Raw genomic sequence first — 27,625 nt, 5'->3', positions numbered from 1 at the left:
TGTTGTGCTGTTCAATACTCTACAACATAAACAAAAAAAACCCATAAAATAAATACACTAAGAAGAAACCAAACATAAATGGATTTGTGTGGATTTGAGCCCTGTTTGCGCTGGGTTCTGTATTTTAGTCCTGGTCCACCTGTGATGTTAAATACTTACTGGCTGAGTGGTAAAGCTCGATTAATAATAACAATGTAAACCAGCATCTCTAATTTTGAGGGGTGTTTTTGTTTTTTAAGGCCATTTTAGTGTTTGCTTATCCCAAGTGAATTCATTGCATGACACAGAGATATGATGGTGGTGAATTCCTGAAGTAATAATTTCAGCCTGTTGCTATTTGGGCATAAAACTTATTTTCACAACAATTCAGGCTTCTAACCAAAGCCACGTTCAAGTCATAATCACTTTTACTCACAACAAACACACAGCTAACTAACCTTTAGCCCATTCACTTCTGATTATTGTTAACAAAACACTAATTTACAACTCAAATCTTGTTAAGAAGCGCCATAAGAGAAAATGTTACCATATCATCCTGAAGCGAAATATTATTCATGTATGACACCTAAAAGAAATGACACTTTTGTTTAAATTATGACAAATACGTTTTTCAAATGTGTCCAATTTTGCTAGTGAACTACACTACTGCTCTTGTTTCCACACACTTCTCTTTGTTAACTACGTTAAGTTGACTCATTTGAACCAGGCTGGAAAATGACATCCTTGTCTCTTCTGTTTAGTGTGGTCAGCTCCTGAACAACGCCATACCCTGTCTCGCACAGGCTCTTTAATGTGTTCTCCGGGGCTACTTTTCTAAAAGCAGTGTCATGACAACATCCAGTGTCGAAAGGCTGGCAGGAATCAGGGGTATCATAAGGATGTTGCAAAGTGTTATTGTCCTTGCTCAAATCTGCACATTCCATTCAAGGAGTTATTGCTTTGCACTTGGCAGAAGCTACTTTGACCAGACCAGTTAAATACAATTTGTTGAACTTGGAATTATTAGAATTGTCCTCGTTCTTTTTTTTTCAAATGTAATAAATTACACTCAGTGATTCAGGCCCAACTGGAACATAGACTTTCCTTGCACAATAATATAAAACAATCACAAGAAACCATGTGGCTTCCACTCACACACCAAGTTTAGCTGTAGCAGATCAGACTTCATTGTGTTATCTGTCCATCACATGCTATATAAGGTCCACAGTGTATTCTTGACATGATGCACCCCTCCCCCTGGTATCTGTTTGCCTTGTCTCGCTGGGCATCTCACCCTGCTGTCTCTGCGTTTGTGTTGTCATGGAAACAGCAGTGTGACAGGTCCTGGGTGGGCGTGAGGGATGAGCAGTGGGGTAATGGCCAGGTTTTTACAGTAGAGGGAGGAGGAGGGGGGGGGACGGACGGCGGCAGAGGAGAGGTGGTTGATGGAAAGCGGAGAGGGCTTTGACATGGAAGAGGAGGAGCAGGAGTATTTACTCCATCTCCGCTTCGAGGCATGTTTTCATTGTTGTTTTAACTGACCTCAAATCAGCCATCCCATCAATCTGTGCTGAGAGTGGGTCCTGTCTTGTTATCAGCTGTCTGAAAGGGATCGTTTTTTGTTGAACTCAGTCTGCATTATCAGAGTTGAAGAAAATTTAAAGGGGACATATCACGCTTTTTATGATTTTTTTGTTATTTATATACTGTTATGATGTCGGATGTCTATGTTAAACATAGTCAAAGGTTCAAAACTTGAGGTGAACATATGTAACTCCCTGGAAGTCAAAAGCCAGGGCTTCAGCCTGCCGTGAACGCTTCATTTGCAAAGTTACCTTTACTTCCTCTTTGTGATGACATCAAATTGTTTTACACATGCCCACAAACGGCCGTCCGTTCCGTCCACTAAGGTTGTTCCACGGGTTGTTTCTGTCGTCCACTCTCACTCACACTCATATTTCAGATTGGATTCAGGCTTGAACATGTACAAATGTATTTTCCATTTCAAGTGAAGAACGAGAAAAAGAAGTGACGTCTGAATACTACTGTTTCTTTATGTAGTCTCTTGAGGCACCGGGAGTCTGCTGAGGGGCAGCTTCCAGAAGCTAACCAATCGAAACAGAGAAGGCTCATCGGGAAGGAGCCTTAAAGAGACAGGAGCTATAACAGCCTGTTTCAGACAGAGGCTGAACTGAGGCTGCATAAAGGGCCAGTTTTTTTTTTTAACTGTAAATCATGCAAATGTATATCATTAAAGCCCAAGAAAATAAATATAGATGTGGAAATGTGTATCATATATCCCCTTTAACAATGAAAAGCATGTATATATATATATATAAACTAAATTACCGATTTTGAACCAACAGGAGGGATTCTCATGACATTACAATTGTTTTGTGATTGATATTGAGCCCCAATTTTGCTCTTAGGTCGAGGTTGAATCTGTGATGTGGTAGAATAGGCAAGTAAGAGTAAGTCTCTCAAACGGAAGATTCAAGAACATTCAAGCTCTACATTGTCAAACAAATGCGGTGTCCTTGGACTGGGTGGGGGTAATTCCCTGCGGCAATCAGTTAACTGTTGCACTAGAACGATATGGTTAGTTAATTTGAGTATTATTTGAATTGGTAATCTTTTGAAAACTAAGATCGGTAACATCACACCAAAGGTTGACTCATGCTCTGCTCCTGTGGAGTCGTCGCCAGGGCTCCAAGGATCTTGAGACTCACAGGCAATCCAATGATTTCGACAGTCCACGCTCCTCCACTTATGTAGGTCAGCCACAGCAAAGTGCATATTGATCTCCTGAGCTAAATGATATTGTGGTGTCTACTGCTCATTGCTTAGAAGGTGCCCTCAGGCAGTTTGGCTTGAACAGAGGAGACAACAGAGGTCACATGACTCTGTGACAATGCTTCTGCAGCTGTTATCCCATGTATTATAAAGGCTGATACTATGTAACTGCACAGGATGTTAGATCTAATAGCTGTTACTATTTTGAACATGTAAGTAGCTCATTTTCATTTTAGAGGAGCTGGGCTTCCGCAGCTCTTTCTACAGTTGTCACTGATCCAATAACACAAGAAAAGATAACGTTGATGATGATAAACTCTTTGAATAGCGGTTATTTAAACACGGAGGCAATAAAGTGCTGTATAGAAACCACCCCCACCCCCAAATGACATGGTAGATAGGATACAAGACGGCATTCTCTAAATTGTTGCATGACATGATGCAGTTGTAGATAAAGGTTAGGGTGTGTGCTTTTTAAATCTTAATTTCTGTCAGTGGATGAATTGCTTTCCCCCTCTGCCACAATGTGTTTGTGGCATTGGGTCCTAGCATGTGGTTGGCACCTTTCCCACTGCCCAGGGTGGAATCCTTGGCACCGAGGGAGGGAGAGAAAACTTGGATTGAGCAAGCTGCCTGCCAGAGTTGAGTTGGGTGGGTGGTCCAGAAATATGCAGTGTGAATCAGTCCTGAGAAAGCCTAGTATACAATCTTCTTCTCTAATCGAGGTAAACAGCACTTGTACACTACCATCACAGACTGGGCAAAGGCAGTATGGAATGACATGTGCAGAGCAGCAGCATTTCTCACTCTCTTGTCATAAAGCCAGAGGAATGTGGGGATTCGGTTTCAGGCTTTTCGTTTCTGTACACATTGTGAGGGTCAAACTCTGACCAGCATGATTTCTCTTTCTCTCTCTCTCTCTTCTCCCGCTCTCCCGCTCTCTCTGCTGATTCAGCAGTGTTCCTTCAGTGACCTATAATATGGTTTTGCTTGCTCTATCTTTACTGTTTTCAGCAGTGTGGGGAATCTCCTTAGCTGACCTGTGTTTTCCGTCCACCCTGCATAGTTCAGGTATAGGTTAATATTATTTCTAAATTAAGCACTAACCTTTTTTTAATCACAGAGACTATAAAATCTTCCACAGGTGCACAAGCCTCGTATCATGCCTCATTAACTCCCACATTGTTTGGGTTTGGTTTTTATGGGACCCATTGATGGTAATTAGATAAAATAAGGCAGGTCTTGCCCTTTTGATGTGGGGTAGAGGGGTAAGAAAGCATTTATTTTCTACACATCCCTCCATGTAATTACCATTGACTATGCATTCATTGCATATGAACCATAAATGGTGAATGGAACGACTAAGGTGAACATGGCATGCATGTAAATCAGCTCTTCATTAAGTTACCTGATGGATATGTAGCAGTATCTCTATCAGTATAGCAGTTTTTTAAAATTAACAAATAATCTAAAAATTGGTTTTCTCAGTTATTAAGTCCATGTAATTTTAAAAAATGACAAAGCATGATATCAGAAAAAAATTCCTTTGCCTGACAAATAGTACAAAAAGTACTTATAAGCCAGAAAGGAACAATTATTGCCTGACAAAAAGTACTCATAGGACAGAGAGGAACAATTTTTCCCTTCATTTGAGAAGATGTCATCAGCAAATGATTAGAATTTTATATGATAAATGACTATAATATTGAAAAGTTTTCTGAAAGTGAGTGTGGAAAAGAGATGGTGATTACATAGATTGATGCCAGATGAGTTATTTGGTGGTCACAGTTCTGGCATGACTGGGAGAATTTGAGTGGCAGCAAACGGTTCGTGTAAGTTATCTGACCAGCTTCAACTTATTTCCATCTCAAAATAAATTCTGGTCAGAACATTCTCACATTATACAGTCATCAAAATGTACCCACATAACACGCCGTACATACCAGGTTAAAGGTAAAGGACAGGGCATGCAGGCAAAATACTTCACTAGTGTCACGTCAGGGTTTTCAGATCCCTCTGTACAGAAAACAGGTTTTATTTTAACAGATTTTATTATAAAAATACTCACATTGTGCAAGCATGAAGGTTCAGCGTTCACTTTATTTTACAAAGTTAACCACCTGAGAATAAACTGCACCTACTGTGTTCATCATAATGAAGGAATGTGTCACCCAGATGCAACAGTATGGCTCTTTTACATGTTTTTGATTTCAGATAACAGTGAAGTTACAATAATAGCGTGGAGACAAAAGCAATGTCAGGCTTTTGCTACACAAGCACTGCTCGCTTGTAGGGTTTGGGTTTGGTTTTTATGGGTTCTGTTGATGGTAATAAGATAAAATCAGGCAGGTCTCGCCCTTTTGATGTGGGGTATATGTGGGCAAAGAAAGCATTCCTTTTCTACACTTCCCCCCATGTAATTAACAATGACCATGCATTCATTGCATATGTTTTAGAAATGGAGATGCTAGATGCCACATGTACATGCCTCACCACTGCTGCCACACTAAAAGGCCAGCTTTTGTGAATTACTGATGACTATGTTAGTAAAACTAACATAAAGCCTGTTGTCATTGCTAACAGAGAAAATGTATGCCTCTTTCTTAGGTTGAAGAGCTTACAGAAAGATGACATTTTTTGCATTTTTACCTTTTCATTTCCTGAAAATTTTAATGATTTTGTTTGTAATTCATATGAGCAAGTAGGGCTGCAACTAATAGATATTTTCATTATCAATTAATCTGTCTATTATTTTCTCAATTAATTGATTAGTTGTTTGGTCTGTTGTTACTGATTCCTAAAGCCTGAGGTGACGTCCTCAAACTTCTTATTTTTTCCAGACCAGTAGTCCACAACCCAAAAATATTTTGTGTAAATATTAACATTTCAGAAGCCGGAATCAGAGAATGTGGACATTTATTCTTTTAAAAATGACTCAAAGTGATTAATCGATTATCAAAATAGTTGCTGATTAATTTTCTGTCGATGAACTTATCAATTAATCACCTAATGGTTGCAATTCTACATAATTTAGTTACATTTTCCCTCAACAGAACCGCCAAATTGCCCATATCTGTCCCACATGGAGTACATGAGTGTGCATGTGTTTGTTTGCATGTTCAAGTGCTTCCATTCATGCCTGTACTCCAGAGATTTGTGGTTTTGGCACCTGAAGATGTGGGCCGTCAAAACAAAACCGCCTCCCATCTCATCTGGCAGCGGAGTACAAAACAAATGAACTCATCGGAGAGGAGATTACACAGGAGAGGGGGAGTCATGATGTTATACTGATGCTCCAGCTGCAGAATTTGACAGACAACATCCTAATTTTGCAACACAATGAGGGGATGGAGGTCTTTGACCCTTAATAGAAATGACCCCTCAGAAGATGTCACCCTATTGGTTAACTTGCTATCATCACTAAAAAATGAATACTTAGATATTTAAGAACTGCTGTTTGGGAATTTATTTACATTATGAGTCACGCTTAACACAGCGGTACAATACTACTACGCACAGCAGTGATTCATATCAAATGTAGTTTGACATAACTTAAGTTTTTTGTGTTTTGGTGGCTGTATGGTAGATTCATAGCTAGCATGGTACTCAGGTAGATGCACCCACTCTATCTGAAATGAAGACCAGAGTCCTGTTTGACCTGGCAGGATTTTATCAGTGGTCAGATTGTGGTTTAGGTGGAAATGGAAGAGTGCCAGTTTGTTGTCAGCTATTTAACAGCTTAAATAGTTATTAAACAGAAAACTCATAAAAGCCTCATAAAACATCATTTCGACTTCCATTAGAGACTCTCGGGCACCGACTCGCTCGCTAAATAAAGGTTAAATAGCCACAGTTTGCAGGGTCTACCTGACCTGGCTGTCGCCGAGTGTTTCAGCAGGGGACTGTAGATGGAGAGAATGACAGAGAGAAAGAGAGAGAAGGCTGCTTCACTTTGCTCTTTGCTCTGTCTGGTCCAATTACATGTTCCACTGTCAGAGCAGCAGCACTCTTAATCAGGTAATGCTGGGGTTTAAAGTCATCCCCCTAAACGTGCTCCACAGATTATTACCCTGCTCACACACTGGTTCAATGGAGCAGAAAAACACAGTGAATCTCTTTCTCTGTCCCATCTACTTTCTTCTACCTAATTTAAATTCAAATTGAACTACTTTTGTTAGTAGTGTTTTGAGGATTTGTCACTGCGTGTGCGTTTGCTGCAAGACTGAGCATTGCCCTGTCACATTGTCTCAGTGTTTGGCTGATAAAGTGACATAGTTGTGTCAGCTGATCCCTTCTTCCCCTCCCCTCCATGCTAAGATAGCACCTCCTTGAGCCTGAGTCTGCTTCCGCTGTCCAGCCTCAGGCCTCCACGGGAACTAATTCCTTACAAACTGTGACAGGCAATGAAAGATGGTGGACACACACACACACACACACATACACAGGGCACAATGGATACGCAGTTGACGTGCAGACCAGTCACAAGATGAGCTCCAAATCATCTCAAAAGCATGATACAATCAGCTGTGTACACAAATTGTTCTTTATGCCTACACCCTCTCTCCCAGGCTCACACACTTAACTCTGCATTTTCACGGCTGTTTTCTGTTACACACTCATTTGCTTTCTCTTGTCATTATGACTCACCTTTTACAACATGTCTTATCAGTCTCATTATGGGACTTGCACATTTGTGTTTGCCGTCCCTGAGGTCGCAGCTGAAAGAGCTGGCTGTTGCTATTTGAGCAACAGATGTTGAGGGCACCTGGCACGGGGTTGCATCTGTATCAGAGGACCCCACTGAAATCTGCTGGCATAGTGCCAAAGTGTAACAAATAATAGTGACTGATACGAGCATGTCTGTAGATCTGCTGATGACACCAAGAATACAGGATTTTCAGTCAAAATTATTCAAATTTATAGCAGCCCCCCACTTCCTCCTGTCCCCATTTACACTAATGGTGAAAGAAGATAGTCAAATTGAAATTTTGACTTTTATGTGATCGGCAATGGTTTGTGTTTGAATTGTATTTAACTTGCAGGCTGTTTGCTCCAGTTCACTTTTTGCGTACCCTCACAGTAGTATCAGCTTTGATTTGTAATTGTTAAATTCTTTTTTTATCAATGATTTTAGAAGGAAATGAAATTGGTAAAAGGCAGAAAGACTTGTTTCTCTACCTTTTGTGTACATGTGTTTAAACATGGAAATGACCATGTTGTGAGTATAGGCATGGATGGAAAATCATGTTTGGTTTGTTAAGTTGTAAATAATAGAAATTGAAGGGTATTTTTATGTAGAAGGATACCTTACATACTTTTTGGCTATGTCATTATTTTAATCTATCTATTTTAATCTAAACATCAGTCGATTTTAAACGATTAGTTGATTGACAATTGCGTACATAACCCTTGCACACTAATACTATGTTGCGTTTGTTGTGACACAAAATGAAACCTTGAAGCAGCGATGATCCTTTCTTTTCTGTGGTTAAAAGTAAGCCTCAAGGGCAGGAAAAATTTCAGACGTTATAGGCCTATTATTTTAACGTCTGACATTTTTAGACGAATTGTTGGATTTGTTAAAAGTGTTTTTTCACATTTTTAAAGAAGGTTTATTAAAGCTCTTTTCTAACTCATATCTTTCAAGGTTTTCATGACCATGGTTGTTGTTTTTTTCCCCCAGTTATGTTGTGCTTTAAAGCTGTACAGTTAAACATCTCCCCAGAGAAACCTAGTACAACCACATTCCTGTAATGTTTCCTATTGAGCATCTCCAATGACCTGAATGGGTGTCAAGTGCCTTGTTCTGGGGCACCCTAACATGTTACAGAGGCCATTAATTTTTAGATTTTTAGAGCAAGTCTCATGGCCGGTCTGGGGCCTTAAACCCGCTTCTATGTGCTTATAAAACAATACTTCTTAACCTTTAAGCTGTCACAAGCCCCATTTGTGGTGGAACATATACTTTTGTCACCCTGTTTCAGCTTAACATGACGAAATTTATGTTTGGCTTACTAATCGGATTGTGTGATTTATCTCACCTCACATGACAGACCTATTGATTTTTTTTTGTTTTGTTTTGTTTAAGAGGAGGGTCTTCACAAAACCTTGGCGTGACTTGTCTAGAGCAAAAAGGCCAGGTGTTTTCATTAGGGTAGACATCAGCCTTGATTCTTATTGAATTGAAGGCCATTAGTGGGCCATTCAGAAGGCACCCAGTTGGGGCTCCATTGGCATTTAGCCCCTCTGTGACCTAACCATTATGGTCAATTTCTAGCACATGAACCATCTACTCTTTGTCCTATCCGAACGTGATTAGCCGGCTCATTAGCATTGTTAGCCCAGCCTGGGTGACAAAGCCCTCACTCACAAGGAGTCCATTGCCAACTCCGGGAGAAAGGAGGGATTACAACTACTCCCAATGTTAGGCTTAAGGCAACATTTCTGCTCACCTCCCAAGATCACACTGCCTCTGTCAAAAGAAATGATGATTGTCTCAACGAGAGTATAACACATTCAAAACTGTATGACCTTGGACGTGTTATCAGTTGTAGTCATTCAGTCCCTTCGTTGATGAGTTCAGTTTCAATTCAGTACTAGTTTTGTTTCACTTTCATTAAACAGGAATCATATTTTGTCACAATCATTAAGGATAGCGTGAGGTTTTGCACCGTGTAATGAAACTGTATCAGCAGTTATGGGTTAATTGGCGGCAGTCTGTTTAAAGGGAGCTTGAATTTTTAACCCGGTGATCTTTGACCTCCCTTTAAATACCAACAGATGGTTGGACTGTGGGTCTTATGAGATACTCCCGTGATCCAATGTCAGGTTTTGGAGAAGATGACAGTGTATAGCTGTGGTGGGTATATTTCTCTGGCTTCAGTGATCTTTGTACCTTTTCGTATTTTTATCCTTAACTTGAAAGGAGCTTAATTTTTTTGGAAACATACCAGTATTTTTATTGATTTGTACCATGTCAGTATTCAGGGTAATATCAGACTCATTAATGTTGCTACTGAAAATCAGCGCCAGACTTGGCAGCGTTGTGTGTTTTTGTTTAGGATACACCATGTGTCATTTAACACCTCTGTGCCAAGTAGAATAGCTTTTCAAAGATAGAGACCTCCTCAAGTTAACAGAACACCGCTTTTTCCTCAGGAGGTCTACTGCGTCACTGTGTCTACATGGTTCGGAAACTTGCATGCAGGCATATGTGCATGCATACTTCTGGTATGACTTGTCACTTGTCTTGAGTCACACCACTGACTTTGTTAGCAGGTCCCCACCCCTAATATCACAGGAAGCATTGGCATGGCCCACCCTGTTGAATATGTGATAGATTGTTTTGTACAGCATTAGACAGCCGTGATACTGACATGGTGACATGAAAAAGTATTTGAATAGATGACGCAGGCTAAAGTGATTGTACCTGGATGTACAGATGCTCTCTTTCAGTTTTGCTTGAATATTTCTTATCTGTGATGAATTTCTGCCTGTTGTAGCTGCTGATTGATTTTTCTGAAAGGAAATCACTGTTATTAAGTGGATCTTTAATTGACTCAAATTTAAAAATCAAAGACACAGCTCACTATAAAGATGCATCACTTTTGTTCCAGTTCGGGGATTTTTAAAATTATTACTTTTAAACTAGTTCAATTGAGTGTTTTCACACTCTGCCTTATTCTGTCACTCAGTCCACAGATCAAGGGCCGAACTGAAACTGAGCATGTGACAGCATTAAAGCTCAGAGGAAATTCCTCTAGAGGATGAGAACTTAGAGCCATGCAGGAAAGGGAAAAGGAAAAGAGGAAGGTGGAGTTGAGAAATACTGAGTTATGAAATTGAATTAAAAAAGATGAGATTAACTATAGCAATGTTTTTACTATATTTGATGTTTAGTTATGTGCACATGCAGAATAATAATATTGGTCTTTTTTTATGTTGGACTGTACCTCTGAGCACTTTCTGTTTTAAACCCTGACTCATCACAGAGTTCAGCTGGCTCAAAATACTGAATATCACCTTTCCACATTGTTTCTAGCTATAGACTTGTGCAGGGTTCAAAAGGGGAATCGGTTTACTCTCCAGTTATGTCAGCACATGACATCACGTGAGTGCATTCCTCAGCTGGCTCACTTGGCAGGTATTTAGGAGAAATCACCCAGGCCAAGAAGGGCTGGCTGGCTCTCACTGCATTAAGCCTACATCTAGTACAAGCTGATTTTTCATGATAGCCAAATAGCCTTGCAGAGTCCTTTTTTTTTGAGTTACCAGTTGCATTTTCTAATTATCCAAATGGGAATATGATTTAAAATTGAAACTTTTCTCCTGTCTAATTAATTGTGTGCCGTGATTAAAAAGGCACACTGTGTTCCACGATGTAATAGGCTTTAAGGTCCCCTAGGAGATGAAAAGACCCTGTAGACACTTAACTTGCAGCTCCATGCTAACTCAATGCAAACAGTTAAGCACTAGATAAAATGACTTGCTGTGGGCTCGAAGCACATGGACAGTTACCTGAATAGCTTTGGCTGTTAAAGTCACCGAAGTGAGCTAGTTGAAAAAAACGTGGCATTTGGTGCATGTACTTTGCATTCAGTTAGAACAACAAATGTCTTATTACTGATATTGCAATTTATAATACACTTGTAATACAAATATACAGTATTTTGTGCTGAAGTACCTATTTTCTCTCTCATAAGTAGCAAGTTTCAACTGCATATTTCTTGAAATTGACCGGTCATTAAATATGACTCAGTGTGACCTGGCTGTGAAAACTCCCTGTCTTCAGTTGAGGGTCTATTATGTGTCGGAAGCATTTTTTTATGCTGTAAAACCGAAAAATAACTACAGGAATAAAAAGCGTTTTTGAAAGCAAATTGTATTTAGTACTTATGTGTTAACCTCATGTATTGTAGCACAGTACATTACAGCCACAATCTTGAAGCATGCTGTTACTATACACTGAATTACCACTGTGATGAGAATTGTGCTGATTCACACAATACACTGTACATCCCAATTTTGCTACACTTTCTTAGAGCAGGGAGAAGTGGATGAGACTTAAAGGTTTCTTAGCATTACTGTCTTGCAGCAATGGCCCGAGGGACTCTCTGGCCTTAAACCAAGGTGAGAAGCATTGCCACAGCAAGCTCTCCTTTTTCGCAACACCACTGTGCAATGTGGCAAATGGACACTCTAGTCCAAACACCAAAGTAAGCAACACAAAATGATAGATGTCAGCAAAATTACTGTAAGCTCCTACAGTGAAAACTGCATAGGTTCACAAAGCAAAGCTGTATCACAGCATGCATAGTCCCCTAGTTGTATAGGTGATGCAAACTCCTAAACAAAAGGAAAAAAACTTGACACGTTTTATTAATGATGATCATTTCTCTAGTTACAAGGGAAAGAGGCTTGATAGTGGTTTTGATAGGAAAACCTTCAGGCATTTTTCAGCTATCATTTGATTAGCCACATAATGAGAACTTTGTTTACAAGTCAGAATTCAGTTTTCAGTATTGTTATTAGTTAAAGGCTTTCCCTGATGTTTGGGGAATTCTTCCCATTTCTTTTGTAACAGTTCCTACGTGACTTTTTTCAGTGTGCTCAGTAGTGTTCACATCCAGCTGTTTTGTGAAAGTGAGGGCTGCATCCAATAGTCCTGTTGGTCTGCAACATTCATCCATTTGTGTGAAAAAAAAAATCTTCACTCTTAAAACCACCATTTATACTGGGAGGTTATGTTCCTTTTTACAGGTTACATTTCAAATGGCACTAACTTTAATGTGTCCTCTAGGATTACTGTGTTGCCAGCAGTTCTTGCAACACCGTTTTCTGAGTGACCTTAACTTCTTAATAATAGTTGTATTAGCTGTTGTCAGGAGTTTAGTTGCAGTTCCTCAGTTTTTTCCCACCATATCAGAATACATGCACCTTTTTGTTTTGGTCGAGTGCAAAATACTTTTTTTCAGCCATCAAAATGAGTCATCTAATGTAGAGAATGTGCCATTTTACAGTCTCAATCCAATATTTATATTTTCCTACATAATATAGCTGACACAGTACACATGTACTTTAAAGTTGGCCTACAGTAAAAAATGGTTAATTCAATTTCCTGTAGTGTCCTGCACTGTTTTGTAGATCATTTGTTGAGTAAATTCCATGAAAAAATACATGTTTAAATACATGTTTATACTAACAGCAGCACTTCCACCTGAAAATGCAAATTGATACATTTACTTATTTGCTCAAAACAGTGACGCACTCTTGGTTTGTCTGTATCATTAATTGAAACTGCTGGTTGGTTGCTTGTGCTGCACCACACTTCACCTGCTCACAAAGCTGTGAGTTACAGTAGGAAACTAAACTGATCAATTAAAAAATTAACTCTGATTAACATCATGCATTGAAATGAGCTCAATATGTCCCTATAGTTACCTTTTTACACAATAATCTGATTTCCACATTGGCGTCAAAATTTCCCCTTTGGCAGCGCTCTCAGCCACAGATGAATCAGTGACTAGATTATTGTGGAGAGGCGCTTATTTATACCAGTTAATCAATTTTGCCATCCCTTGTCTCTTTGTCTCTCTTCCTCCCCTCATTCCAGCTCTCTTCTCCCCTCAGCGTATACAGCCAGAGCCCAGCATTCTGTGCTTATTATACAGAAAGCCCTCCCCTTCCCATCCTGCGACATCCTGAAGTGACTGCCAGTGTTAAAGATTCATGAGCATGATCAGCTTTCAGTAAATGGGGGGCCTGGCTCTTGGTTGCACTCCGGCACTTTAGAGCCATTACCTTGCAGTGATTCTAGAGTGGACAAGCTCTCAAGTGGAACTTGGTAACAGGAAAGGTACATACTTCTCCGCCTGCTAAATCAGCGGTGGTCTCTTTTATGTGTTTGTGTCAGACTTTCTGGACACATATTTGTCCGAAGTAGATTTGCTTTGTTTTCTGAGGAACCCAGATGACAAAGGGGGGGTTTCAAGCTTTACTCGGCAAATCAGATTGAAAGAAACCTGTGATAGCGGTTGTTCCAGGCACTGGCAGGGATTTGGTCAATCAATGTGTTTATTGATGATAGTAGTGCAGCGCCCGTTCAAAACGTGCTTGTTCGAAACTTAAATGCATAGAAAAATTAATAGTATCGATGCGGGGTGTGAATGAGTATATACACTAACAACATGAAAGAAACTAATGTTCTACTATACACAGATGTTATAAATAAGAAGTACTCTATAGTAAATGTGTTCTTTTCTCATTTCAAGTAAAATAAGGGCTGCATTTCAAAGTAAAATGCATAACAGAGAGCTTTTGAAAAATAAAATAAAGTGGATCAGTCATACTGAGCTGTTTGATCATTTATTTTCTGTGCCTTCAGTTCAGATTTGAGTAGGTATGTTTGCTCAGAAGATTTGTGGTTTGTCTCGTAGTGGCGCTTCACAATCACCATGGTCCTGGAACATATGACACATACTGGTTTTGAACTGCTCGTGGGAAGAATGAATATGTAAGAGTCTGTCCATCCTTGATAAAAAAGCTCTGTTTTCGCCGTCTACTCTTCTGTTTTTTTAGAGCACGCCATGTGAAATTACTTTACTCTGACTCGCTTATTTGTTCGACTGAAGTCTCTCATCTTGTCTCTCCCCGTGTGTGTGTGTGTGTGTGTGTGTGTGTGTGTGTGTGTGTGTGTGTGTGTGTATCTCACTCAGTCGCAATGCTTTTATTGGAATGCACAGATTTGATTGGCTGAGTAGCAACATGTGAGATGACAACACATGCAATTGGTCTGTGAGTTTCCCGGGCTGCTAATTTTCCCCGTAAAGGTTAGAAAAGCTGCGCCGGTTAAATAGAAATACTATATAATATATCTAATTTATTGGTTATAATGAGCTCGCACTGGACACCGCACCTCCTTGGGTCCCCAGCAAAACGCCCGCCAAGTGTAGATCGGATGAAGAGTTGCCTAGAAAAGCGAAGGACAGACAGACAGACAGAGACTCCTTCCTTTATAGTTAGAATGAGACCCTTCGTAGTTGGGTGAATTATATTTTACTTTGCCTTTTAGCCAGCTCTGAAAACAGGAGAGTGCACACAAGTGGGCGAGTGATAAAGAGTGAGCTTGAGGAGAGAACTGGACTTAATGCACTTATATAATGTAATTCAGTGCTTTAGCAGTAAATGGAACTACAGTTGCAGATTTGAGTCTCTGAACAGTGACACCCAGGGTTTACTGAGCACACGTCACCTTCTTTGTGAAAAAGGCCCATGACCTATTTTTGTTCCCTTTTGTTTTGCACATCTTCCTTGGCTGACTCCATACTCTGATCTCTCATTGTCTCCCCGGCTCACTCTCTGTCATTGATTTGATTCTTTTATATGTTAGGAGTGACATGCCACTCAAGTCTCATTAAAATCAAGATTCCAGGCTTCAGCTTCATATCGCTCTTAATCCCCTTCAGTCCGTCATCACATCGGCCCTTCCATCTCCGTATGTTTCACCCTTGATTCAGACTTAATATCAGAACATCTGGTTCAAGGTAACAGCAGCTGCCAGCGAGGCCAAAGTTCACCGCAGACCCCCACCCAATTTACGTTCTGTTGAAATCGATATTGTTTTTAAATACACGCTTGTCTTTAATACCACCTGACATGGTTCCAACATTTTTCTGTGTGTTTTGGCTCTCTCAGCGCTTCTTCGCACCCTTGCAAAAATTGAGATGTAAAATGAGAAGACGTGAGCCCTGTGGGCCCCTCCCCTGTCACAATTTCCTCTTCAAATTGGGGGGAAATAATGGTCCGTGTTGCACTCCTGAAGAAGCGGTCTTTATTGGAGCGCTCTTGTCTTCCATTTCTCTCACGGGGCCTGTTGTGCCAAGAAGCCATGTGAGGACAGATTACAAACTAGCGAGACATTGTTCAGTGCCCCACAGTGGTTTTGCACTTTCTGGAAGGGCCCTCATTATTATAGTGCAGGAGACTTCAAACACTTCCCCAACAGCTTTTGATGCAGTTTAATGCACAGTCATGCCCAGCACTCTCTGAGCTCCAGACACACTGGGTGTGTCTCTATAATCAAAGCCCTGCTAACCCACATGATTACAGGAATGGCACACTGGCACATGCCCTCTCCCCTTGGCAATCAGACACTGATTTTTTTCTCTGCATCCCTTTTTTCCCTCCATTATACTATGACTGGAATGGGTGATTCAGTGTTTTTGAAGGCCCCCTTCTGGTGATGTGTATGCAGCCCTGCTCAAGTTGTACAGTTATGTCAGCTGATTTTTTTTTTTTTTTTTTTTAAAAGAAAACCAGTCTTCTAATAATGTAGTAGTCAAACATGATTATGAAAAGCGGTTGTCACAGCTCTGCAGTGGTTTTTGAGAAACACTTATGGTGGACTGACATTTCAGGTGGACCAGCTAGTCTCAGCCGCTCCTAAACTGCTGAGTGTCTCCCAAGTTCTGACCGTTATCCCCCCCCTCCGTCGCAAAATACATCGCAGAAAAAACAGCAGCCCTATTTATTTGTATAAGTGATAATAACCATTGTTTTTACTGTTACATCATCTAAAGCGGTTTTATCCCTCTTTCCATCAAAATCTGTAAAGAGCTTCATTTTTTTACATCTCTTTTATAGTCATGGTCAAACAGGACATCCACATTTGCAGACCAAAACAAACCATGGAGTGCTACTGTGATGGACAATAGCAATATTCTGCCATGTTGAAGGGAGTTCAAGTCCCCCCCCACAGTCAACAGGGCCATATCCAAGCATGCGTGGTGCGGCATCACCGCTCAGCCCAAACAGTTGGACATTTGCCTGGCGCTGTGTTTCCTCCCGTGTCATTCGGACAGCTTTGCAACCTCACAGGTGCACTTAAAGGTTTAATTTGTCGAGCTTTTGAGGTGTTTATTGCGGTGTAATACAGCGTGTCATGTACAGATTGTACCAGCTGAGTTTGACAGCGGGAAATGTTGTCTCCAGATCTCGGGGCGGCAGCAGCAGCAGCAGCAGCAGCAGCAGCTCCTTGTTGTCTCTGCATTCCTCCCTCGCCAGACTGGTTGGCTCCAGCTCAGTCCTGGAGAGTCTGCTCTTGTGACACCTAAGATATAAGCAATGACACATACCTATGATCACCTCCCTCAAGTGCACCTAGTGCTTTCAAAGTCAATTGATTTTTTTCAAAGTTTTTTGTGTGTCTTTATCTGTGTGTATTCTTTCTTTCTTGCTTGGTCAAATGACCTGTTACTTCATTACTATCTTTTTATACATAATTTAAGTAAATGTTATTTCATATTTCACGTCTAAGCATATTGTGTAGTACATCGGAGATAAAAATCTCATTTGCGGTGTATCAGTCTGATAAATCAGTGTTCAGATGTTGTAAAATCCTCAGTGCTTTGTTGCTGAGACAGTGTTGTGATTGTTGCAGTAGTTTAATAATCTAACCCTTCATTTAGCCCTCTGAGTCAGTCACACAGAAAGGCTGTGATGAAGATGAAAACCTGTAATGAAGTGTTGAGTTCACACTGGCAGGGCTGACCTGTCAGCACACAGATATACACTTATGTGTGCTGTCTTTGTGCATGAGTATCGGTGAGAGGGAGAGGGGGGGAGAGAGAGAGAGGGGGGGAGGTGTTTACTACTAAGCTCATTGCAACTTCAAAGTAGCAAAATAACTGCGTGGAAGACTATCTACTCCAGCAAACCACATGACTGCAGCATCATTTCCAGTCAGTTCTTCAGTTTGTATTTCCCGGTGACCATCAGCCTGCCGGTGCTTTGCCAACAACAGCAAGCAGTTGGCCACTATAAATATCATTTCATACTTAACATGTGAAATGCATCCCCTTTTTTTCTGGATGAGACTCATTTATAAATGACGTTTTCCTCAAAGGAAGACTTGGTAATGTGTCTCAGTATTGCCATTTCTTAATATTTCCAAAAATATTGAAGATCTGTGCTGAACTGTTATTATTGAATACATCTTCTATGTTCACAAAGAGGAAAGTTTAGATGGAAACAGGTGCCACTTTTTCCCTTTACTGTTTCTTAATATAATAGAAATATGCTAGAAAGTCCTTTGAATGATGAAGTAACAGCTTCATTGACCCACCGAACCTCTCCTCCTTATCCCACATTGCTCTTAATCGATGCTTAATATCTACAACACAGATGTACCAAGGGATTTCAGTCTCTTATGTCGGCATTAATCTACATACAGGCTTATCAGCTGTGGTAGCAACACAGCTGTTAACCTAGCCTGGAGCTAATTACATTGTCTGAACGGTAGCTAAAGCTGATGCTAGCTCAGTTTTGAGATGTAACAATAAAATATAATTCAGCCTCTTGTATCCCAAAAACTTCCCCTTTATAGTTTTTGTCCCCCTTGTATTACTGTGTTGTTTGCAGTGAATAAAATGCAAGTTCAGGGCTGTGATGTACCCAGCAGTGCACTCACAGTTGAGCTGTGTTGTTCTTACGTGTTGTTTTCACAGCCTTTGAGTTGTCAGATATTATTTGTTGTTGCTCCTGGTTTCCCTTTAAATTGCTCATTTTAATAAGGTGCATCTGTTGTTGTGCTTATCTCTTTTAGTAGTTTAGTGACGGAAGTGTGGGTGAATAATTTATGCGTGTGTGTGTCACACTGAAAGTAGGTTGTAGGACAAAGCTCAGAGCCTTACACGCATTCTGAGCCATAAACGTGATTGTCTGTGTAATTATCGACAACTCATTATCATCATCCTGAACATCACCGCGTTGCTGTTTCTGATGACACTGTGTGTGTGTGTGTGTGTGTGTGTGTGTGTGTGTGTGTGTGTGTGTGTGTGGTGATTATGTGGTTAAGTGTGTAACAGACTGTGCTGTAAATCCATTCAGGTGTGTGAGAGTCCATATAAATGTGTGTGTGAGAGCTGCAGTTTTATTAGACTTATTCCTGTTTTGCCTTTTCACTGTAACTCAACTAGAGTTTAAACAATTAGTCGTCTAACTGATTAGTCAACCAAGAGTAAAGAAATCAGTAACTATTTAGGTAATCACCTCATCGTTTCAGTCATTTTTCTTGCAGAAATGCCAAACATGTTTTGTTTCTGGCTTCTTGTTTTGAGAATTTGCTGCATTTCTCTGTAATATGTGACGGTTAAATGAATATCTTTGGGTTTTGGACTTGTTGACAGATAAAAACAAGAGTTTTGAAGATGCCCTAATGGGATTTGAGTAATTATAAAGGGCATCTGGTAAACAGAATGATTAATTGTGAAAAAAGTCAGCATATGACAGATGAATCAATAATGAAAATAATCATTAGTTGTAGCCCTAACCCAGCTTCACATTGTTGTTCTTACTGAATATAACAGAGGATGTCATTTTTGTGTTGCAGCAGAGGAAAAATAAACACAGTATCGAGCACATGGAAGGGAAAGGGAGGAGAATATATAATGATCCAAACACAAAAACATTTACGCAACATACTACCATTCACTTGGCTCCAGACTTACTGTGGCCTGTGAGATCCTTGGCAAAAAGATTTGATCTTTGTCGAAAGAGGAACTCTCCCCTAGTGGCCGATGTTGATAATTAACTCAGTGACACAGCTCCGTACAGCGAGTGCTAACACCAGTGTCCAGCTGTTTATAGCTGCCCAGGGATCCGGGGCATTCTCTAGGATTAGAAGTCCCTCGCTAGTCTGCCCATGTGAAGATCCTACCCTCCAGCAACAGAAGCAGGCCTGCCAGCCTGCTGTACGGACTGTCTGGCTGTCTGTGTTACTGTCATTGAGACGTGCCTAGTACTTCTAGTCTCCCTTATTTGTCTCAACGCACAATGACCCATCATTACTGCCATGTCAAGGAGACCAAGGCACCCAATCATATCCAGCCTGGCAGGACAAGCACAACCAATCAGTGCGAGAATCCCCATGGTAACTTGTGCTGGGAAGCCCAGGCACAACCAATAGGAATTGAGAATGCCACTTAGCGATGAGCGTTTAATGGCCTGTTTCTGTTGTCATTAATAAAAGCACGTAACCTCTGCTATAGAGACTGTTATAATTTCAGTGGACAGCACAGTGCCACCGCATAAAGACACCCCGATGCCATTCAGAAGAGCATAATACAAGGACACATGCACGGTGACGTTTGTCATTATCTGTTCATACCCTGTACAGGCCAACAATTGTGCTCAAGTAACTTGTCAACAGAAGGGTGGCAATGTGTTTTACCCTTCAGAGTCTCCTCTGCCTCTCTGGCTAATCACCACTGCTTTGACTTCACCCATTTGAGCGCAGACCCTGCCATTAGCTTAAAGTAGGTCACTCCAGGCCAGAAGGGAGCCCGACTCAAGTTTGCATGGTCACTAGCTCTCTTTTTAGTTTAGCCTGCTCCTGCTAAAGCTATGCTATTCCACTCTGCTAAACATTGTGCTGTGCTGTACTGTGTTCTGCCTTATGTAATGGCTGAGCAGTGAGCGTTGTGTGTGTGTGTGTGTGTTGTAGCTGTTTCCATGGTTAGAGTGGCTGAGAGTGTATCACAACAAAGCATGGCTCAACCTCGTACTCTGTGCTGGGGAAAGCCTTTCTTTTTCTCTCCTCCAGGTCTCAGTTTGTTAGTCTGATTGTCTTTTATTGTTTTCTCCTCCTCCCTCCATAACCCTCTCATAGCATAGGCTGATAGATCATTCATCTCACAACAAAAAAAAAAAATTTCATTCATATTTTTTTTTTAGATGTCATCATTTGTTTTGGAAGACGACAAGTGTTCACATCTCCTGTGCAGCAGATATCGTCCTATGTTGAAATAAAATCCCATTAGCCAACATAAAAATTGGTGCATGATGGTGGTAATTAATAAGACATTACTATGATCAATAATTGATTGTCTTTCATTTAGTGGCATGAAGTTCAGCCTGTGACTCACAGCGTAAGAGGAGGAGCAGAATAATGTTGCTATGAAGGACCCGAAATCTCTAAAGGTTCTCAACTTGTCATGACTGATTCTTGAGTTGTTTTTTCGTTGTGGTTTTTTTAAAATTAAGGACACAATTCAAATTTATACCCTAACCTAATAGTATCTCATTTTACATTGAATGGAAACCAAAGATATCGGTGTGTGTGTGGGAGGTGTTACGAACAGAAAAACCCCTCAGTCAAGTTAATTACATTTATATGGTGCAAATCATGGACGGCAGTCTTCCCAAGCTCAGCATTTACTCAAGAGTCAGGCAGTCGGAGAGCTGGTCTGATAAACAGTAGTTCTAAATTTGAAAAGAGATGTTTTATACTGAGGCAGCATTAATGGGAGACATTTATAAACAGAAGCGACAGTTCTCTTCTTCTTGCTAGTGAGGACCAGCCTACTTATAGCCTATAGTGCACAGAAGAACATTAAAGGAAAGCTGTAATCAAGAAAGAAAATAATCTAGATTTGTGTTGGAGCAATATGATCGTTTATGTATATTGTAAATAATAATAGTAATGGTTCCCCCTTGGTTTTTAAAAGGGAAGTTGATATGAGATCATCAGTACAGATCACCAGTGATCTGTCAAGCAAATATACATGAAACCAGTTCTAAGAGTGATTATTCAAACCAAGACAGTTTCATGTGTTTGATATAATGTGGTGGCCAATGGCATCAAAAGCCTTGGAAAGGTCAACACATAGTGCAGCGCAGTGGTGTTTCTTGTCCAGAGAATGTATATCATGTGTAGTGGCTGAGATTGTACGATGTGGCCTAAATCCTGACTGCTGTGGCTTAAGAATACAGTTATTGTCTAGATAAGCGTGAGAATTTTGGCAAGGGATGAGATTTTTGACATTGGGAAATAGTCACTTATGTTGTTAGTGGAATTACCTGTGCTGATTTCCATACAGTTGGAATCTTACTAAATATTAGATTAAATATATGTGTTGCTTATCAAAGACTTCAAGATTTGATTCTGACGTTTAATGACACTTAGAAGCAGATACAGCATAAAGCATACACAGAGTCGCTCAGTAAACACTAACACATGTTGTGATTGTAAACCTGCTCTGTCTTTACTGTGAGCTGGCATTGCCTTGGTATCGTGTAACGAGTAGGTTTATCTTGGTACATGGTTGAGCACGCAGTCTGGTGCTGTGGGCAAAGTGCTGTGCTCTCATTTCAGTCTCTCTGGGGAGAGCTGCACCATCAGAGAGAAATGATTGAATCTCTTTCTCCGCTCCATTTTCACTCATTTCTCCTGGAGTGGATCAACCTGTGCCCCCAGCACAGGATTGTGTGTGCGTGTGTGTGTGTGTGTGTGTGTGTGTGTGTATATGTATGCAGATATATTGGCATGCTCATATACCTATACTGTAAAATCAGTTTCCACATAAATTTGCTGTTGAATTTAGTAGTCTTTCCATCGAATATTACATGCATTGTTTCATATGAAAATCTGTGCCTCTTTGTGTTCATTTTCCAGACGCTGATATGCATTGAGGATGAGTGGAGTCGGTGAAAACTCGTCTGACCCTGCCAGGGCAGAGTCACGAAAACGCAAAGAATGTTCTGCTGAACTTCTTGGACCCAGGTAAGATTTTTTACACACAACCAATCGAACATTTTTTTCCAAAAAACTCATCTGAAGCACTATTGTTTTGACATTTCTTCTTGATGTAGTTGTACACACTTGAAAGCAATTGGAAAAGAGTAGGGCACATAATTATTTTAATGCAAGAAAACTGAATAATTCATCTGTACACAAGCACTCAAGAATGTAGGTTTTCTTTATTGACGCAGCTCTCCATGTTGGCACAATGAAGAGGCCTAGAAATATATTTCAAGCCATATGGAGGGTAATTGACCAGTGATTTATAGTAGATGTTGTGCACTGTCGTGTCTAGATTGATCTCCTTTTCTGTCCTTGCTCTATTCTGCTATTGCAGTAGAATTACAAACGCACACACACTTGAATCTCTTTGCCATATGTCTTGATCCCTCATGCTGTTACCGTCTTCTTCACTGCATTCTCTCACCCAAGTGTTCTCTCTGTCTCTGTAGTCCCAAGCGGAGCAACGAGAAGCGCAACCGCGAGCACGAGAACAAATACATCGAAGAACTCGCTGAGCTGATCTTCGCCAACTTCAATGACATTGACAACTTCAATGTCAAGCCTGACAAATGTGCAATCCTGAAGGAAACTGTGAAACAGATCAGACAAATAAAGGAGCAAGGTACACGTGACAACCTATAATGTTCTTTGACACACTATGTTAGTTGAAGAAACAGTCAAGGTGATAGATTCAGAAGTACAAGAGTGAAAAGTTACCTTTCAGCTGGCTGCTTTTTCTGAAGTTTTTATTTCACAGTATCTGCCCACCCACAGGCTTTCCCTTAATGTAGTATGTATAATATACAGTCTAAGTGTCTACCAAGTCAATCTTAGTGAATACCCGCAAATGAATTTAACACTGGTTTGATTTGTAGCTATTAACACTGTGAATAAGGTGCTAGAATAATATGTGAATATGCTTCAAATGTTGATGTGGCTTTAAGGCCAAAATAACCACAGGTGGCACTATGTTGGCAGAAGTTTCACATTTGATTACATAAATATGTTTTCAAATCTGCTCCACACAATTAATGTTGCCATTAAAGGGCAGCACGTTTGATTCAATGCTCCCTCCATCACTTCATCATATAATATGCAGTATTTTGTTGGCATTCCCACTTCCATCCTGAGCCAGAACATCAGGCAAATGGATCAGCGTGCTTGGTTATACTTGCCAGCTGCTTATTTTTGGTAGTTTTAGCAATTAGTAGCGGCCTGTATTTTTACTTTTCATGTTGGTTTAACCAGACCAGTCTTTTTCCTTCTTACAGATCCAAATATAGCTAATAAAGTTGTAACTTTTAATAATAAAGGGAATACTAAGGTACATAACTGAGCTTTGAATGAGCCTGGCTTAAGAGAAGCAGCTGAATCTGGGAGACAAAGAGTGGGCCACTTTAGGTATACATGATTCAGACTGAAGGCATCTTATTTTATGTGACTAATAGAGCCAAGTGTTATGTAATGGTGAGCAATGTGATGCAAAAATTACAAACTGTGGCTACTGTCTGTCAGTCCCTCCCCCTTTTTGCTCTTATTCCTTACTCCCTCCCACTCTCCCTCCAACCCTTCCTTTGCTCATTCTCCTTTTTATACGCTAGGCTAGAGTGACATCCCCTGCCTGCGTCTGAAGGCATAATTGTGTTTGTATGGCAACCACTGAGGGAAGGGCTAAACTGTTCTTGCTTTTCATCTTTGTTCTCCAGACCCCAATGGCCAACTAGAGACACCTTTTTATAGTGCCACTGAACCTCATCTTGCACAGTTCAGAGAGGCAGCAATTTCAACAGCCGCTTGTTTTTCTTGTTGCACTTGTTGTAGGACCATGGGGGCACTGAAAGCTCATTTAGTAGATACTAAATGATACATAATTTTACCACCACCATTTGTTTTTTTCATTGCACCTAATCTGTCATCTGTTTAGTTTAATGTTCCAAGGCTCTGTAGGATTGTTTGTAGAGTTCAATCAATTTTTTAAGAGGTATAAGAGACCTGGGAGACCCTGACAGCATCATTACTGTGTAAAAGATATTCTCAGGATATGGTGACATTATGGAATGAATTTAATTACACTAACGTGACTGATTGGTGTCTAGGGTTTACGTTAGCTGGCATATGCCGATTGCCAAATAAATTAATTGATTAATTAATAGCATATTAAATAGCCTAGTTTTGCGTGACCTATAGTATGTTGCCAAAACAACTTAAATACAAACTTATATTATGCAAACATTTGGTTTTTGCCTCTAACACATTAAAAGATTCACTGAGTGTTTGGTCATGTGACTAAGCATGACACGAGAGTCAAAACCGGCACACTCTCCAGCAACAGCAAAGTCTTACAGTTTACAGTACATCATTGGCATAGTGAAAGAAACAGATCAGCCCGGTGCTCGACGGTTAAACATGTAATTGATCAGTAGGAGGTTTAACTTTTCCCCGGCCCTGGTGGGAGGCAGGCTCAGGGACACCGCGGCAGGTGGAGGTGGTGGCGGACTTGCAGCTGCAGGCTGCCCACATGGCTGCATTAAATAAACAATAGCAAGGCTATTTGTTTTATTTTATTGTTATAGCCTATATGCTCAGTTCGCAAACTTTGCTAAGAGTTCATTCTGCCGACTACTTTTAATAAAATACATTTGGCGTATCCTGCCTTGTATCAACGGTTCTGGCTGGTGGTGTAATGGTGTGGGGGATATTTTCTTGGCAGACTTTGGGCCCCTTAGTACCAATTGAGCATCGTTTAAATGCCACAGCCTACAGTATTGTTGCTGACCGTGTCCATCCCTTTCTGACCACAGAGTAACAGTCTTCTAACGGCTACTTCCAGCAGGGTAACGCACCATGTCACAAACCTCACATCATCTCAAACTGGTTTATTGAACATGACAATGGTTTCACTGTGCTCAAATGGCCTCCACAGTCACCAGATCTCAATCCATTAGAGCACCTTTGGGATGTGGTGGAACAGGAGATTCACATCATGGATGTGCAGCCAACAAATCCGCAGCTCCACGATACTATCATGTCAATGTGGACCAAAATCTCTGAGGAACACCTTACTGTACCTTGTTGAATTTATGCCATGAAGAATTAAGGCAGTTCTGAAGGCAAAAGGGGGTCCAACCTGGTAATTGTCTAGCGGTTTTTCCACTTTAAGCTCAAGCCGATGTCAGCTCGTGACAGATTTCTTTATATGGTCATCTGCTCCTCCTCGCACAGTGCACGAGTTCACTTCTCTGCCCTGCTAACATTATGGCGTTTTTCCATTGTTTCTGGGGGGAGTCATGCCGAGCCATGACTTGAGTCAAGCTGGCGCGCTGTGAGTGCTTTTCCATTGCACAGCACAGCAAGGTAAAATAAGTTGTTTACCCTTCGGAGGTGTGCTGGTCGTCTGCAGCTCTTCATCAAACATTATCACTGTGGCTGTTTCTGCTTGTACTATTCCTCCCTGCGTTATTTCAAATAGCTCCAAATATCTCCATATCTTGTGTCAACTGTTTTTTAGTGCCACTATCAAATCTTTGCTGATTTGGTGAGGAACATTTAAAGGCTTTTAATTTGAAGCAGTAAAGCAGGAAATGTTGGGTTTGCATCAATGGTAACTTAACACGACTCCGATACGGCTGCTCCTCAGCAGGCTTCTGGAGAGATGGCCAATCAGAATAGATTAGGCTCATCGATAGGGAGGCCTTAAAGAGACAGGAGCTAAAACTGCCTGCTAAAAGACAGAGGCTGAACTGAGGGGCTGCAAAAAGGGCCAGTATAAGATAAATGAGTGGTGTTCCAGAATAAAAATATAGAGCTGGAAATGAGTATAATACATCCCCTTTAATAGACAATATGTTGAGTGATGATATCTTTATAGTGACTATAAAATAATGGCATAGCCAAGAGTTTTACAGCTTCCTTTACACTCTTAACTGCTTGTTTCTTGCCAACACAGTTAAGCCTAGCTCCCATTGGCTGTAGGCTGAAATATAGCTGCAGAGCTGCAGCTAGAGCATATTTCAGTATATTGATTATTCTCATTGACATGAATACATATGTGTAAAATATAAGACAAAAGAGAAAAGAAGAGTAAATGGCTTACCAGTTATGGATTATGTAGCAATTACCAGACCCAGCCCTCATAAGTAGTCGGTTCCTCCCTCTGTCTGTGGCACAGTTCTGCAGACGGACGGAGAGCCAATGAAGGCCGTACTGACACTGAGTGATGGGTCTGTACCCAAGGCAGCTGTGCTGGTATACTGAGCCCCGCTGGGCCTGGAGAGGTCCTGCTGATGCACACATCATTAATGCTGAAAGAGATGAATGTGGGTGTGTGTGGTGTTGCACAAGCCCACAGAAAGGGGGGGGAGACCTGCATTTGTGTCAGCTTTCAAATATCTACACCCAAAAAAAGGAAGGACATGATTTTGTTTGCTTTTCACCAACATTTTCTCACCATATGGTCAACCCTCTTCTTGGCGTGGTGTGACAGTTTAACGTGTCCCCCCCCAACAGCCCACTCATATTCCGCCTCTCATCATCATCTCCAAAAGTAGGGCAGCCTACACTCTGAACATAAGGCTGCTCTGCATGGTTATTAACCCAATCACTCACATGGACAAATGCAGAGCACCAGGTAGAGGATAGAGCTCACAGCATACTCCAGATTTTCACTTTTAAGTAAACCAATCACGTAATCTTGGCATTAAAAGATTTGTGGCTGTTTATTATACAGTGGATTCAATGGCGCTATATTTCCTTTTTAAACATCAGTGTGTCACTGTCAAATTATGTTGATGTTGTTTTGTCCTCTTCCAGTTATAAGTACCTCACTGTGAAGCAAGTCATATTATTTATATCCGTACTTGGATATCCAATTGGAGTATGGGCTCACAAGGAGACATTGCCAGCCAAGTTATTTTAGAAAGGAAAGGAAATGAAAAAGAAGTCTAACCCTGCCTAAGAGTAGGGAAGTTGTTGTTTTTCCCAGCAGTAAAATTGAATTGTAAAGCAATGTATTTTCTAGATTTATTTCAGAAATCAATTTGATACTATCTTTCACTTTTTTAATGACAAGAAGTTGTTTTGTCTTCATTTACCTGAAATTGAAACTTAATTGTCCAGGTTATTCTTTTACTTAATCTAATAAGTAGATAATAAACTCAATTATTTTCAAATTTACAGGAATTAAATTGAAGGCAAAGTTTATGTTCAGTTGTTTTGGTTTTTTTTGGGAGGGGAGGGGGTTGTTGTTGTGGTGTTTGTTTTTTGTAAAAGGTTCTG

The 27,625-nt window shown here is 40.6% G+C and overlaps 1 protein-coding gene across 4 annotated transcripts in view; it reads left to right on the top strand.

Annotated features, from left to right (window-relative positions):
• The window catches only part of ncoa2 (nuclear receptor coactivator 2), a 62,479-nt gene that overhangs the window by 3,906 nt on the left and 30,948 nt on the right, over positions 1-27,625 (top strand). For all 4 annotated transcript variants that reach the window (XM_067578893.1, XM_067578891.1, XM_067578894.1 and 1 more), the window contains exons 2-3: positions 22,223-22,330; positions 22,801-22,973. In XM_067578893.1, the coding sequence (XP_067434994.1) occupies positions 22,242-22,330; positions 22,801-22,973 (262 nt within the window). In that variant the 5' untranslated portion in view covers positions 22,223-22,241. The remainder of the gene's footprint in view (positions 1-22,222; positions 22,331-22,800; positions 22,974-27,625) is intronic.

The sequence above is a fragment of the Thunnus thynnus genome, chromosome 21 (genome assembly GCF_963924715.1).
Source record: "Thunnus thynnus chromosome 21, fThuThy2.1, whole genome shotgun sequence".
Classification (NCBI taxonomy): domain Eukaryota; kingdom Metazoa; phylum Chordata; class Actinopteri; order Scombriformes; family Scombridae; genus Thunnus; species Thunnus thynnus.
This window is presented reverse-complemented; position numbering and strand designations above follow the sequence as displayed.